The sequence below is a fragment of the Jaculus jaculus genome, chromosome 12 (assembly GCF_020740685.1).
Source record: "Jaculus jaculus isolate mJacJac1 chromosome 12, mJacJac1.mat.Y.cur, whole genome shotgun sequence".
In the NCBI taxonomy this organism is placed as follows: domain Eukaryota; kingdom Metazoa; phylum Chordata; class Mammalia; order Rodentia; family Dipodidae; genus Jaculus; species Jaculus jaculus.
The window spans coordinates 43,951,171-43,965,316 of record NC_059113.1 but is presented as its reverse complement, the minus strand read 5'-3'; the positions used below and the strand labels follow the sequence as shown (position 1 = coordinate 43,965,316).

The 14,146-nt window shown below is 38.3% G+C and overlaps 1 protein-coding gene across 4 annotated transcripts in view; it reads left to right on the top strand.

Annotated features, from left to right (window-relative positions):
• Positions 1–14,146, top strand: part of Csmd1 (CUB and Sushi multiple domains 1) — a 1,843,561-nt gene that overhangs the window by 1,747,668 nt on the left and 81,747 nt on the right. For all 4 annotated transcript variants that reach the window (XM_045131039.1, XM_045131041.1, XM_045131040.1 and 1 more), the window contains one exon: positions 6,697–6,882. In XM_045131039.1, the coding sequence (XP_044986974.1) occupies positions 6,697–6,882 (186 nt within the window). The remainder of the gene's footprint in view (positions 1–6,696; positions 6,883–14,146) is intronic.

Genomic DNA, 14,146 nt, shown 5'->3' with positions numbered 1-14,146 from the left:
GTATTAGTGGAATCACAGTTTTACCTTGTGACTGCTTCACTTCACTTACCCTAATGTCCTCAAAGATCATCCCTTCTGTAATATGTCTCATAATAGTTCCTTTTGAAATCTGAGTGCTGTCCCATTGCATGTGTGGATGACATTATTCATCTGTCTGTAAATACCTAGTCTCTGTCCACTTTTTAGCTGGACAATACTGCTTTGAACAAGAGTTCACAGTTGTCTCTTAGAGACTCTGCATGTGGGCATTTATTTACCTGGAAATGGAATTGTTAAGTCACATTGGAATTGCATATATTAGGTTCTGAGTCACCAGTAATCTGCTTTTGAACAGTTACTCTCATTGTATATTACCCTTGCCAAGGTTCTCTCTGTCCACTCTCATCTGTCACAATGCTTATTTTTTGTGTTTTTTTTTTAATTTTTTTTCATTATTTATTTATTTATTTGAGAGCGACAGACACAGAGAGAAAGACAGGTAGAGGCAGAGAGAGAGAATGGGTGTGCCAGGGCTTCCAGCCACTGCAAACGAACTCCAGACACGTGCGCCCCCTTGTGCATCTGGCTAACGTGGGACCTGGGGAACCGAGCCTCGAACCGGGGTCCTTAGGCTTCTCAGGCAAGCGCTTAACCGCTAAGCCATCTCTCCAGCCCATTTTTTGAGTTTTTAATACAGTTTTTTTTTTTATTATTGTTTTCACTTTTGGGAGATAGGATTTTAGAATATTAGCAAGCACAATCCATTCAACACCTGAGGGAAATCACCAAACAGTAATATGCATGTGGCATGTGACCTTGCCCAAGATCTGACTGTTTGATAAATAGGAGAGCCCTTGAGCTCTGTGGGACAGTCACAGAGAGAAGCCTTTAGACACTTACTTTTTACTGAATCAAGCTTCACTTTGTACTCCTAAGAAATAGTTGCTTTTCATGTTTATACCTGTGCTTGCTTGTAACTGCACAAGCCAGTGGGTAAAGCCAGTTACAGCTGTGCTGTAACTATAAGTTTCCTGAGCTAATCCTAGAGGCCCTCAGGGCCATTCTTGGGTCTTCATTATCATTAGTCATTTGTTTGATGACCTGTTGGTTCACTGTGCTCTTTTGCAGTACCTTGGTCCTGAATGGAATGCGTTTTCTTTTCTTCTTCAGGCTATGCTGTGCCCAGTGTTTTCAAGAGGGTTTAGACAGCTTCAGTGACTTCTTAGCTACCCTCTGTCTTCCTGCTTCATTGTTTACTCTCTTATATTTATTTGTTTCCCAAGGTTTTTAAGTTGTCTGTCCATCCATTTGCTCTAATGTCTCCAAAACACAACTATTTCCTGCAGCTGTCCTCACTTTAAGAAGCTACCTTCTTTACCCCTCCAAACACTGGGTGACAGTTCAGACACTAGCCAGAGAATACATATGCCTGGCATCACGCTATCACCTATAAAATGAATAGAAGCTGTGTGACGTGTAAAGCCTGCACTGGTCTGAGGTTTCTACTGTTCTATTCATTTCCTTTATGTTGTGATTTTCCATCTTGATCTCCAGCCTCTCTGGTATAAGCAGTACACAGATGAGCTTCAGAGAAAGCTGATTAATTACTGTCTAATTAATTCAGAAAGGACTTGGACAATCAAATACAAGGGGGGAAAACTAGGAAAAGACAACTCAGGAATATTATTACTACTTATGAATACTGTAGTCTTTGTTTTCATAATTCTGTTTTGCAACTTATTTCTACTCATGAGTTGGTTGGTTGATTGATTGACTGACTGACTACTACTAGTTGGATATTTTATATAAAAATGAATATGAGCAAGGTGAGATGGGGTGAGAAGCATTCTAGTGTCAATGACTGAGAGGCATTTGCCACTTGAGAAGTGATCCTTGCAATAAGCTTACATAGCCTTCCTTAGAGGTGATACAAAATCCAGCTAGTTTGACAATAAATAAATAAATAAATAGCAAGAGAATCCATCTCAAGGAAATGTTGCAGATGAGTGTCAGAAGATACACAAAGTTATCCTCCGACTTCTCCGTGCATACATATGGGGTGCACATATTCAAATACAGTACACTGCACACACACACACACACACACACACACACACACACAAACACACTCAAGTAAAGAATGGGTTTAAGAGGTGGATATTTTAGTGAACATCTGCTTTGTAATATCATGACAGAATTCCATAGTTTAGCTAGTTTAAAAAGAAGAGATATTTGTTTCTCACACTTTGAAGGTGGGAAGCCCAATATCAAGGTGGCAGTGGAGCTGTGTGGTGAGGTCTTCAGCTCTGGAGTAGTTATGTGTTTCCCTCAGACACAGCTACAGATCCATCAGACACCATTGTTATGGTGCTTCCCATCCAAACTGTGGTCAAATATCTCTCTGTGTTTGTCTGAGGGATCTGTGTCACAGCTATAACTTCCATGATGTAGGGCAATTTAACCACCCTTGTATTCACAGGAAAACTGACAAGATGAATAACCATGTCTCACCAACACAGGATATGATTAAGAAACATTTAAAAATTGTCCAGATACTGAACTATATTAGTTTAACTTGTTGATTTAAGTATTTCATGTTGATTTTTAAATAAAAAAAAATAGTGGTGTCAGAGGAAACACTTGGATGTCTTTTGTCCACATAGCAATACCAGATTCAACCCTCAAGGGACCCAGGTAGAGAGCTGGATCACTACTTAACATACTCATTTGGAGGTAATCTGAATGAGAACAATCTGAAACTATGTGGCAATATGTATGGCATTTGCCCAAAGTACACAAACTGATCATTAAATGACTGAATTGTGGGCTAGAGAGATGGCTTGGCAGTTAATTGCCTGCCTGTGAAGCTTAAGGACCCTGGTTCAAGCCTCAATTCCCCAGGACCCACATTAGCCAGATGCAAAAAGGGGTACATGCATCTGGAGTTGGTTTGCAGTGTCTGGAGTCCATGACACACCCATTCTCTCTCTCTCTCTCTCTCTCTCTCTGCCTCTTTCTGTCTGTAACTTTCAAATAAATAAATAAATGACTGCATTGTATTACAGTATTGCAGTCACATTATTTTTGAATGCCATGGGAAAGTTTTTGAGCCAAATCATAATTTCTTAGAAATGAACTGTAAAGATAACTTCAATCAGGGCTGGAGAGATGGTTTACTGTGTAAAGTTATTGTTGCAAAGTCACAATGCTGGGGTGGTGGCCTGGGTCTGCAATCCCAGCACTCATGAGACAGAAATGGGAGGATCTCTGGGGCTTGCTGTATGCCTCGTTTAGCCAAAGTGATGAGCTCTAGGTTGGGTGAGAGACTCTGTTTCAAAGAATATGATAGAGATCAACTGATGAATATCCCAGGTATTGACTTTTGGCTTCCATATGTACACATGCACACACATACACACACACACAAATTAGGAATTTATGAATTAGAACTTTAAGGTAACACAGGAACCTGAAAGTATTTAATGAGCTTAAAACTCTTCAGAGCAGAAATCCAATGTCACCAGGACTACTAACTCCTGTGCTCACCCAGCTCTGAGGGGATCCTCTATAGACAGCCTTGCACTCCCACAAATGTTGCTTTTAGTCTGATTCTCCTGTCCCCTTCCTCTCTCTCTCCCATTTTGTCCTCGCTGTTTTGTGGTACTAGAGGTTGATCCCAGGGTCTAATAAATACCAAGAAAGCACTCTACACTGAACTGTACCCCCAAGTCTTATAACATTTTTCACTGTGGGATCATCATAAACCTACCTGCTGTTGTCTCTCAGAAAGGGTGGGATGCAGCTGATGTTGGGAAAGATTTATAAAGAGAGACTAAGCATTTTCAATACTCTAAACACTTCCTCCTCTATAAGAGGCTTTGTGGGACACCAAGATAGTACAAGTCGGGCCCACACAGACCTGGGGAATCAGAGTATGAATGCTGTTCACAACATTCATGAGGGAAATGCACAGTGACATGGAGAAGACTCAACACAAACATCCTTGATGAAGGATTCTCTCTCTCTCTCTCTCTCTCTCTCTCTCTCCATATATATATATATACATACATCTCTCCATATATATATATATACACACACATACATACATACATACATGGGCATAGTAGAGCTGCAACTTCATTTTACTGATTTTTTTAAAATCTTAGCACTTTCATTTTATAATTAACCAAGATGATAGCAATTAACACCAGAATAGATATGTTGAATGGGATAAAAGTAGTGAATTTTCTCATATTAAGAATGTTCATAATGAAAGTAATGATGTTTGTAACATATCCATGTTGGCTAAATGCCCACCCAAGAACAGAGGCTATAGTCATATCCTGACTTGTGGACAGGACAAGGAGAAAACCAACATGTATTGATTCTAACCATGAGTGGTAATTTCAGGAACATTCTACATAAGATAATTTAATATAGGTAACTGCAGGAAGTATATCTGAATATTATGGTGTGAAGCAAGAGTTTAATTTAAATAAATGCTTAAAATTTTAAAATATTGTACATAATAGCACTACCAGTTTATTGACATCAGGACATGCTGGTGGGCACCAACATCTTTTCCAAGAGTGAATTTTATAAGGGCAGATGAGAGCTGGGTGTGATGGTGTACACCTTTAATCCGAGAACTCAGGAGGCTGAGATAGGAGGATTGCTGTGAGTTCAAGGTCACCCTCAGACTAAATAGTGAATTCCAGGTCAGCCTGGGCTAAGGTGAAACCCTGCCTCAAAAACTAAAGTAAGAAGAAGAAGAAGAGGAGGAGGAGGAGGAAGAGGAGGAAGAGGAGGAGGAGGAGGAAGAAGAAGGAGGAGGAGGAAGAGGAGGAGAAGAGGAAGAAAAAAGAAAAGAAAAGAAAAGAAAAGAAAAGAAAAGAAAAGAAAAGAAAAGAAAAGAAAAGAAAAGAAAGAAAGGAAGGAAGGAAGGAAAGAAAGAAAGAAAGAAGGAAGGAAAGAAAGAAAGGGAGAGGTTGAGAGAAGGGCACAGGATGGGCACTTAGGGGGAAGGAAGGGACATAACAAAATGAGAAGGGCTGGTGGAGGTGGTAGCATTGTCAGAGCTACTATGCACCTATCATTACATTAGAGATGGTGCAGGCCATAGACAGTCAGAGAAAGAAACCAAAAACATTGGTTTGTACTTAATATTACAGAAATTTAGGAGGTGTTATAAATTTTATAATAAATGCAAAAGTGATAAAAGAATAATATGGCAGATACAAAATTGATAGTGCATAATTATTATAGTGAGAGTTTTGCAGTGATGAGATAAAGGATTCTAATTTAATTCCAGATCCTGGAACATGACCTCAGGGTTAGAAGTAGTGACTACTACACTTTAGAAAAAATGATAAAAAGGACATTTTGCCATCTATGCCTTTGTCTATAAAAATAGAACAACTCCCTGTTTTCTAATATGTACAAAATATGGCATGAAAATACAGTGTATACCAAAACCCCACGTAAATGTGGCACATGTTCTAAGTTTAAAGGAATGAGATGCTGAGTGTGGTGTAATGAGGGGAGAGGGCTTGATATGAAGAATGCAAACACATGCTATCTGAGGAAAAAAAAATGAAGAAGACAGTGGGGGAAAGAGGTATTGCAACATTGTAAGACACAAACAATATTAAAATGATCAAGCATATTTCATTTTCCGAATTTAATTTTCCTGAACGTTTTTGTGAATATTCAGCTTTTTTATTGGGAAGAAAGCCTGGCAGAACAATGGCTTTTGAAGATAAAAGGTGATTGCTTATTATTTTGAATATTCTGGCCAAAGTGATGTTCATATAACTATTGCTTTTTATCCAAATGTAGTGCAAATGGCTTAAGGTGCTCTCTGACACACACACACACACACACACACACTTCAGATGGCAGATATAACTAGTAATAAAATTAAATGTGTGGGCAAATTTAAAACCTTGGGTTTTCCAAAAGTTTAATTTTTTGTATTAGTACTAAATATTCCTTGATAGCTATTTCCCATTGTATTTGTTTTATGTTTTGATAATGAAGTAAAGAAACAATGTATCAAGACATAATCCAAAAATCCAGCAGCCAACCCAGAGTCCTGGCAGGGCAAAAGCCAGTATTTGCAGGGAGTCATTAGACTTCTCTCTCAGGCCAGGCTGTAGCCAGCTACTGGGGCAATGCCAGATACTCATGTTAGCTGTTAATTGTTTTCATTACAAAGATAGTGGTTTTGTTTTCTCCCAGTCCTTCCAACTTGAACAGGATAATCCATGATGTAAATAAATAAGAGCATTATTGTTCATTGAGTAAAAGAAAGTCCTTAATTTAGTGACTGCAAAGAATTCCTAATCAACTGCATCTGTCTAAGTCATCTGATTGCTGGGACCATCAGGCTCTCTACTACCTGACTCCTTTTCTCTGTTTTGCCCTGTAACTTGGAGATGGTAGGTATACCTACACCAGAGAAACTAAATTTAAGACTAACGTGTTTATACTGAATTCTCTCATGTCTCACTTGTTTATTTTTTTTCTTGTTTTAGTTCTTCTTTTCTGTACAGTCTTCCTAGGAAAAGACAGGCCTGTATATCAAGTGCTTGAGAGTCAAACACCTTACCCCACTGTGCTATCTCACCAACCAAAGTCTCTTTGCAATGAAAAGGAAGAACAAAATTAATAACATCTGGTAAGAGTAATCCCGTGTTTCTTTTGGTTTCATTCTAGCTGTCTCCTGTGGAATCCCAGAGGCTCCAGGAAATGGCTCATTTACAGGCAATGAGTTCACTTTGGATAGTAAAGTGACATATGAATGTAACAAGGGCTTCAAATTGGAGACCAGCCAACAAGCAACTGCTGTGTGTCAGGAGGATGGGCTGTGGAGTAACAGAGGAAAGCCACCTGCATGCAAACGTAAGCATCTAGTGTACTTACCTCCACTTACCAGGCTTGGATGGGGTAGTTGAGCTCTGGCTTCTACCCTACAAATGGGCTGTAGCCCATGGTGTGAGGCTTTGGTCTTTGCAACACAAACAATTTCCAGGGATACAACTCTAACCATGCAAAATGAGTCATGCACTCTTGAACATTAGCCAACAAACCCCATTGTCTCCATCCTTATCTATACCATGTAATTTACACACTAAGTCTTGTTCTGGCTCTCATTTTCCATGTGGGGAGATGACCCTAGGGGATGAGATCCTGACCCCAGCCACAACCCTCTCTGCTTGATGTTAAACACTGTTTAATATGAAAGTTTCGCTTTTCCTCTTTGTGATTTGGGGTGCTTTGAAATTAGTAGCGGTGCTTAATTTTGGTGCATACAACTGACTTTGAACACAGTATTGATTAGTAAGGAAAGCAATTTTCAAATGGGGTAAGTTTTCCATAAATCTGCTTGAAGTATACAGTAATATTTTTACAAGAGTCAAGAATAGGAGGTTTAGATTCATGTAAAACTCTAGTCTGAAAAGAGAATAGTCTGAAAAAAGAATAATGTGTAGCTGAAGTTATATGAACACATGATTCCTACCACAAGAATTTTAATGCAGGTATATTAAACTCCCCTTAATCATTGAAAATATTATAATAATAACACCTATACAATGTTACTCTATGTTAGTGACAACAGCAACTATGATATGTAAGGATTCCAATGATAGAATTAGTTTATTTTGCTGTTTTGTTTATTTTCCTATGTTTAAAATTTTTAATTCCATGGTTATAAGTATCCATATGTTTATGGAAAATACTTTATGGTTCTTCCTAGGTTTTATTTTCCTTGAATTCATTTTCATCATTTTTTTATTTTTATAAAATTTTCTAAGTCCATATTGAAAAGTTCACATGTTTCATGCTTCTTATTTATTTAATTTACATTATAAAAAATGAAGATGATATTTACTGCACTTTGACCAACACATTGGTCCATTTTCTTTCAAGTCAGTGTGTGGGTTCAAGAATCTTCCTGGAGGTCCTCAGCTCCATGCTGCTGTGTGGATTGAAGGCTCTGTCTGTTTCACTAGAACTAGTTTTAAGGTAAGCCAGGAGAATGTGAGGAGAGGAAACATGAGAAACCTCATAACTCAGAGAAATGGCCAGAGTGAGGTCCAGAGGTGGCAGAGTGAGAGGTGAAGAGAAACCTGCTCTGAGCCTAACAAAGCTTTGATCCTCCCTCACTGGGTGGAAGGGAAATTTGTATGGAAATATTGACATTCTCTTTAAATCTATCCTTACCCACTGCTTCTTCACACTATGTGAACACTGCCTGTGAGACCTACATGTGCACCTGCCTTCAGCCCACAGCATGTCACCAGTCACCCCTGGGATAATCCTGGCTTGTGTCTACTCCAATCTTGTCCCCAGGCAACAACCAGATTTATTTGCTAAGTTCATTAGTCATAATAGGGCATTTTTCTGCTGATTTTTTTTCTCATAGAAATTAGACTGTATTTAAAAACTTTTCTTCATGCTGGGTTTACCTCTGAAGAAGAAAAGAAAACAGATAAGACAGCCTTACATCCTGGTCCTCATGGCGTGGGAGGCTTTAGATGCATATATCAGTATACACTCCATGGTGAGACTTGCTATCCTCAATCATCTTGAGGTCCTGCTGCCTTCCAGGCCTGGCTGCAAGCACTTACAGAATCAATTCACATAATATTTTGAGGTATGTATACATACAGTATCAGGATTATACAGATGAGAGCCAGAGGAAGGAATGAGTGGACTTATTTGGGCAGGCTCACAGACATAAGCAGTAGAGGCTCAGGGTTTCTAAAAGAAAAGATCTGTTTCTAATTCCTAGCCCACAGGGTACTTAGTCCCATGATTAATATGTTTAGATGCTGGAAAATCAAGATGCCACTGTTCGCTATCTTCTGGCCAGCCAAAATGTGCTGACTGTTCTTCGTAAGGCATAGATAGTAGATCAAAGGAATGAGAGACTAAGGGTTTTCAGTGACCAGAAAACATTAGGCTTTTCAAGGCTGATGTTACATCCACTGTGGTAGCTAACTGGTGCTTACTGAAACACGATATTATAGGACATAAGCTAGCTTCATTTATTTATTTAAATGTCTGAGCTTTTCAGTTTACAAACATATATCCAGAGGTAAAACTACTTTAAAGCGATGATACAAATGTAAAATAACACAATTGTTTCTAGTGTAAAGAAGTTATGGTATACTCAATTAAATGGATTTAAACAGCAAAGAGCCAATTTGCATTTTAAAGTTGGTTTTAATATGTGAATGTGACACAATTGGTTCAGTAACACAGGGAAATAAACATAGCATGTACCATAAAAGAGAAAATCCTCCATATACTTCTCTGAGCATCACATCAAACTTCAAGTGTTTGATTTCTTCTCATTGTTTATTAGATTTATTTGCAAGAGTTAAAGTCTGCACATTTCATTAACATTCCTTGGTAATCCAAAAGCTGGGGAACCTTTCTAATTTGTCTTGGGGAGGGTGTTTTCTTAACACCAACTAAGGAAATTAAGCAGAGTAAAGCCCAAAAGTTCCTTAGTCAGAAAATGTGGTTACTACTGGACTAATTCCTGCATGCTACAATGGAATTAAACATTTTAAAGCTTTCATTCATTTGTATATGAGTAGACTGAATCTCAGGAGACAGAAAGTACTTCTGCTCTGATAAATGGTAAAAGCCCATGGTAAATAAAATCAGTTTCTTTCACCCTCAGGTCTGTGCAGATGGAGAATGTCATAAATAATGGCTTTACTCTGTGTTCTTGCTGCATTGGTACAAATCTGCAAAGCAGATGTCTGCATCTCATTTCTTTCCATTTTAATTATTTACTGAGACTAGATTTGGATCATTGAAAATATGATTCATGCTAGTGCCATTATCATACCAGTGAAGGCTAGTGGCATGAATATATTGGGTCTAATAGTTTGACAAAATGATGAATAGATATACATTATGCACTGTGTGTTTAGAATGAAGTTTAACTATTAAGCCAACCATGTATGAAAATACCACATATAAACAAGAATGACTATATGTGTGTATGTTTTCTCAGTTGAAACTGTTACTTAAACTAATCATTTTGGTTGACCTGTGTGTCAGGTTCCATGGGAGCACTGTGTAATTAAGTGTACCTAAGATATATTATGAGATCTGCAAAACAAGAAAGGTCATAATAAGCAGTTATGTGAGCTTCCAAAAGATCCTAATGAGAGAAAAAGATAATAAATTTATATAAATGAATATGTATATGTTATACCAATCCCAGAAACTGATGTTGTGATGTGAATATGAAATGTTTCCATAGGCTCATGTGTTTTCACACTTGGTCTGCTTCAGGTAGTGAGCTGTTTTGGAAAGTTGGGCTTTCTCCTTCAGGAGATGGAAACTTGCTACAGGAAGTGGTTCCTAGGGGTGGTGCATAATATATAGTCTTCTCTTGGTATCCGTGTGGGATTGAGTTCAGGACCTCTGGGACTACATCCTCAGGTGTTGAAGTCCCTTATGCATAAAGTGGCAAGTATCAGTATGCAACATACACATATCCTCCTTTGTACTTTAAATCTTTTTGAGTACTTCCCTTACTAATAAGGTTGAAATTACATGTAAATCCTTGTTATAGTGAACTGTTTGGGGAATGATAGTGAAAAAGTGTGTGCATGTTTATTCCAGATGTAATTTCTCTTTCTAGTCTTTCAATCTATTTAGGGTACCTATGTGCATACCTATGTGCACATGTAGACATGTGTATACACAGAGTTAATTTACATAATTCATACTTTTATGCATACAGGTATACATGCATATCTGTTTATACTACATATAGGATATTTAAAATATTTGGAGTTCATATTTAATATTTAATCAGCTAGACCCTTAGATAATCTCTGAAATGTGGCATATGATTGTCTTTGATTTATATTTTCAAAGTAGAGTATGTGGTTTTTTAGAATATTTTATTTTTATTTATTTGAGGGATAAAAATAGGAGGGAAATAGAGAGAAACAGAGAATGGGTGCACCAGGGCCTCCCGCTGCTGGAAACAAACTCCAGATGCATGTGCCCCTTTGTGCATCTGGCTTACATGGGTCCTGGGGAATCAAACCCGGGTCCTTTGGCTTTGCAAGCTAGCACCTTAAACACTAAGCCATTTCTCCAGCCTGAGTATGTGGTGTTTTCATGTAATCCCTTAACAAAAATTATTTTTTTACAAATCAAAGAAAATGTGCCATGTCCTGACATCTGCCATATAACTGGCCTTAATGAGTTTCTACTAAATTCTGGGCATTGTCTTAAGGTCTTATATGTTATTCATGAAATCTTTGACTCCTAACAACCAACCTGCAAGTATTATTATCCAGTGCACAGTACAGATGTGAGCTGGAGACTAAGAGTTAAATAATCTCCCCATTGTTGTCATTGATCCCTGGTTGAATCAGAACAGAATGTGGACCCTTTTGCATGGCTGTGGGATTGTCCATGTGGAGCCCCTTGTAAATTTATTGTTTAGCTCTCTTCTGTGTATAGATAAGAGATTCCAGTTAATATACAAACCTTATGAAGAAAGGCCATGTTCCCCTCCTGGTCTAAAATGTGTTATCATGTAACAACTATAATCATATTTTAAAAATATGCATTAGGTTTAAGGAAAGAAATTTGAATGTACTTGGTATGAGATGTAAAGCTACCTTGTTCTTACAAAGAGGTTTGGAGAAAACATCCTCTTCTAAATATTTTATTTGTGTGTGTGTCTGTGGTGTAGAGGGGTGGATACCTTATGGCCTCTTGCCACTGTAAACAAACTGGATGCTTTTGCCACATTTTGTGTCTAATTTATGTAGTTGGCTTGGGAATTAACAGGCTGGCAGATGGCAAGTAAATGCCTTTAACACCTGAGCCATTTTCCCAGCCCACTGGAGAAGTATCTTTGAGAAAATGCTTTAAAGAAATAGCACAAACCAAAGCATGCAAGAGTCAAGAGTGTGGAAAATCATCTCTGTCCCTCTCTTACCCTTCCTGATGGCTACATTTATCCTGTGGTTAGTACAGGTTAGGAAGAGTAGACCACTGCAGACAAAATGGGATGAAAGAATCTCGAATTGAAGCCTTCCTGTAGGGTTTAAAGGGCCATGGGCAGCCTGTGCTGGAGTCATAGTGTCGGTCACCAGTGGTGAAAATCTCAGGTGGCATACATCTTGCTTGTGAGAAGCATGTTTGGCTCTTCAGCACAACCACATGTGCCACAGATATGCCACATGTCTGAAATATCCTTGTACATCACAGTGCTCTTTCAAGAAATGTGAACATCCCAGACCCTATTATTATAATCAGCTTTTCTTCTCACTAACTTTCCCTGTTTCATTTCACTATGAAATATAAAACTACAGTAAAGCTACTTCCGTTTCTTGTATTCTAATCAGAGCTATTGACTGAAGACCCCATTTGGCTGCTTGATTATGTATGTTATGTATGTTAATAAGTACTTCAGGAAGAAACCAAGGGTGGGTCCCTTATAGATGATGGCATTAGGATGTGTTAGTTACTGTCCCTGATTAATTTCTGTGAAACACTATCAGATATTTTTGTATATTGTGTTCACTACTGGGCTTCTATGGATGGAAGGGTGAATATCATATCCCCTGTGAGAAACAACTTGAGGAAAAGATTATCTGTACTTTAAGTATAGATTTCCTGGGTCAACCAGGATGATTTGTGGGCATGCTTTCGTCACCAGGACTGCTGCTGAGTGGTCATGATTGGATACTTGCTCCGGCCTGCACCTCAGGAACAGCACACACATCCGCCACAATATGGAACAATCCCAGAGAGCATAGAGGACAGATGGACTTTTACACATGTAGAATTAAGCATTTCTGCAGATTTCTGCATTTGCTGAATTCAAAGCTTCATTAGTTTTATGAAGTATAGGCACACTGGAATTGTTATCTTTCATTGAACAATCATAAACCTATACTTGAGAAAAGAGGAAAATATTCAAACATTTTCCATCTATACACATCATCTGGAAATAAATATCATCTCAGAGAGACATGATTCTTCTTCAAATTGTAATCAAGTGCAATCTAAAAGAGTAATGCCTCCAATATTAGTTACTTTTCTTGTGGTTGTGACCAAGTTCTGACAAGCAGGTTCAGGAAGGAAGAATGGGCTTTGGCTCACCATTTGAGATAATACAGTCCATTTTGGTTGGGGGTTGGGAAGGGGTGACAGTAGGAACAGGAGAACAGGTGATCACATTACATTCAGGAAGCAGTCAAGAAGTCAAGAAGCAGAGGATAAACAGAAAGTTGGGCCAAGCTATAACAATTAGAGGCCCACCCCCAATTCCCCAGTTCCACCCCACTTCCTCTAACAAGTCTCCATCTTCTAAAGGTTCCACAACCTTTCCAGCTCAGAATCAAGTGTTCAAACACACAAGTCTGATGAACATTTCACATTAAAACTACAACAGCTCCCATCATTTACTTGAAAAGATGAACTGTAACCTGATGCTAAAGGCATGGGATATATATTAGGCCACAAAAATTAAGAACAAAAAAACTACACATTCCTAGAAGAAGTATGATGTAGTATTTATTTTCAGGATACAGAATTTATGAGTATATCTCTGATGCCACAGATTCTTTTTAATTTGTTTTTATTTACTTGTAAGCAGAAAGAAAAAGAGAGAGAGAAAGGAAAACAGAGAGAATATATGAGAATTAATGGGCACACCAGGGCCTCTTGCCATTGCAAAAAAATTCCAGATACATTCACCACTTTCACACAACATTCTTTAAATTGGTGATTTTAGGTTTGGGGAGATTGCTAAGTGGCTATAGTCACTTGCTCACAAAGCCTAACATCTAGGGTTCATTCACCCAGTGCCCATATAAAGCCAGATGCAAAAAGGAAAGCAAACATCCAATGATCCTTCTGCCATGGCAAGAGATCCTGTAACACACACACATGTGCAAATAAATATTTTTAAAAACTCTAAAGAATCTATAGACTCCTAACCAATGCCACCATTAGGAACAAGTGCTCAAACACGTGAGCCTGTGGGAAACAGTTAGGATCCATACCATAACAGATGGTGTTTTGGGAGATGTTGCTTACATTGAGTAGTATACAATGCATTTACATTATGCCATCATTCTGGCTCCCCACAAAGACGTTAGACAAT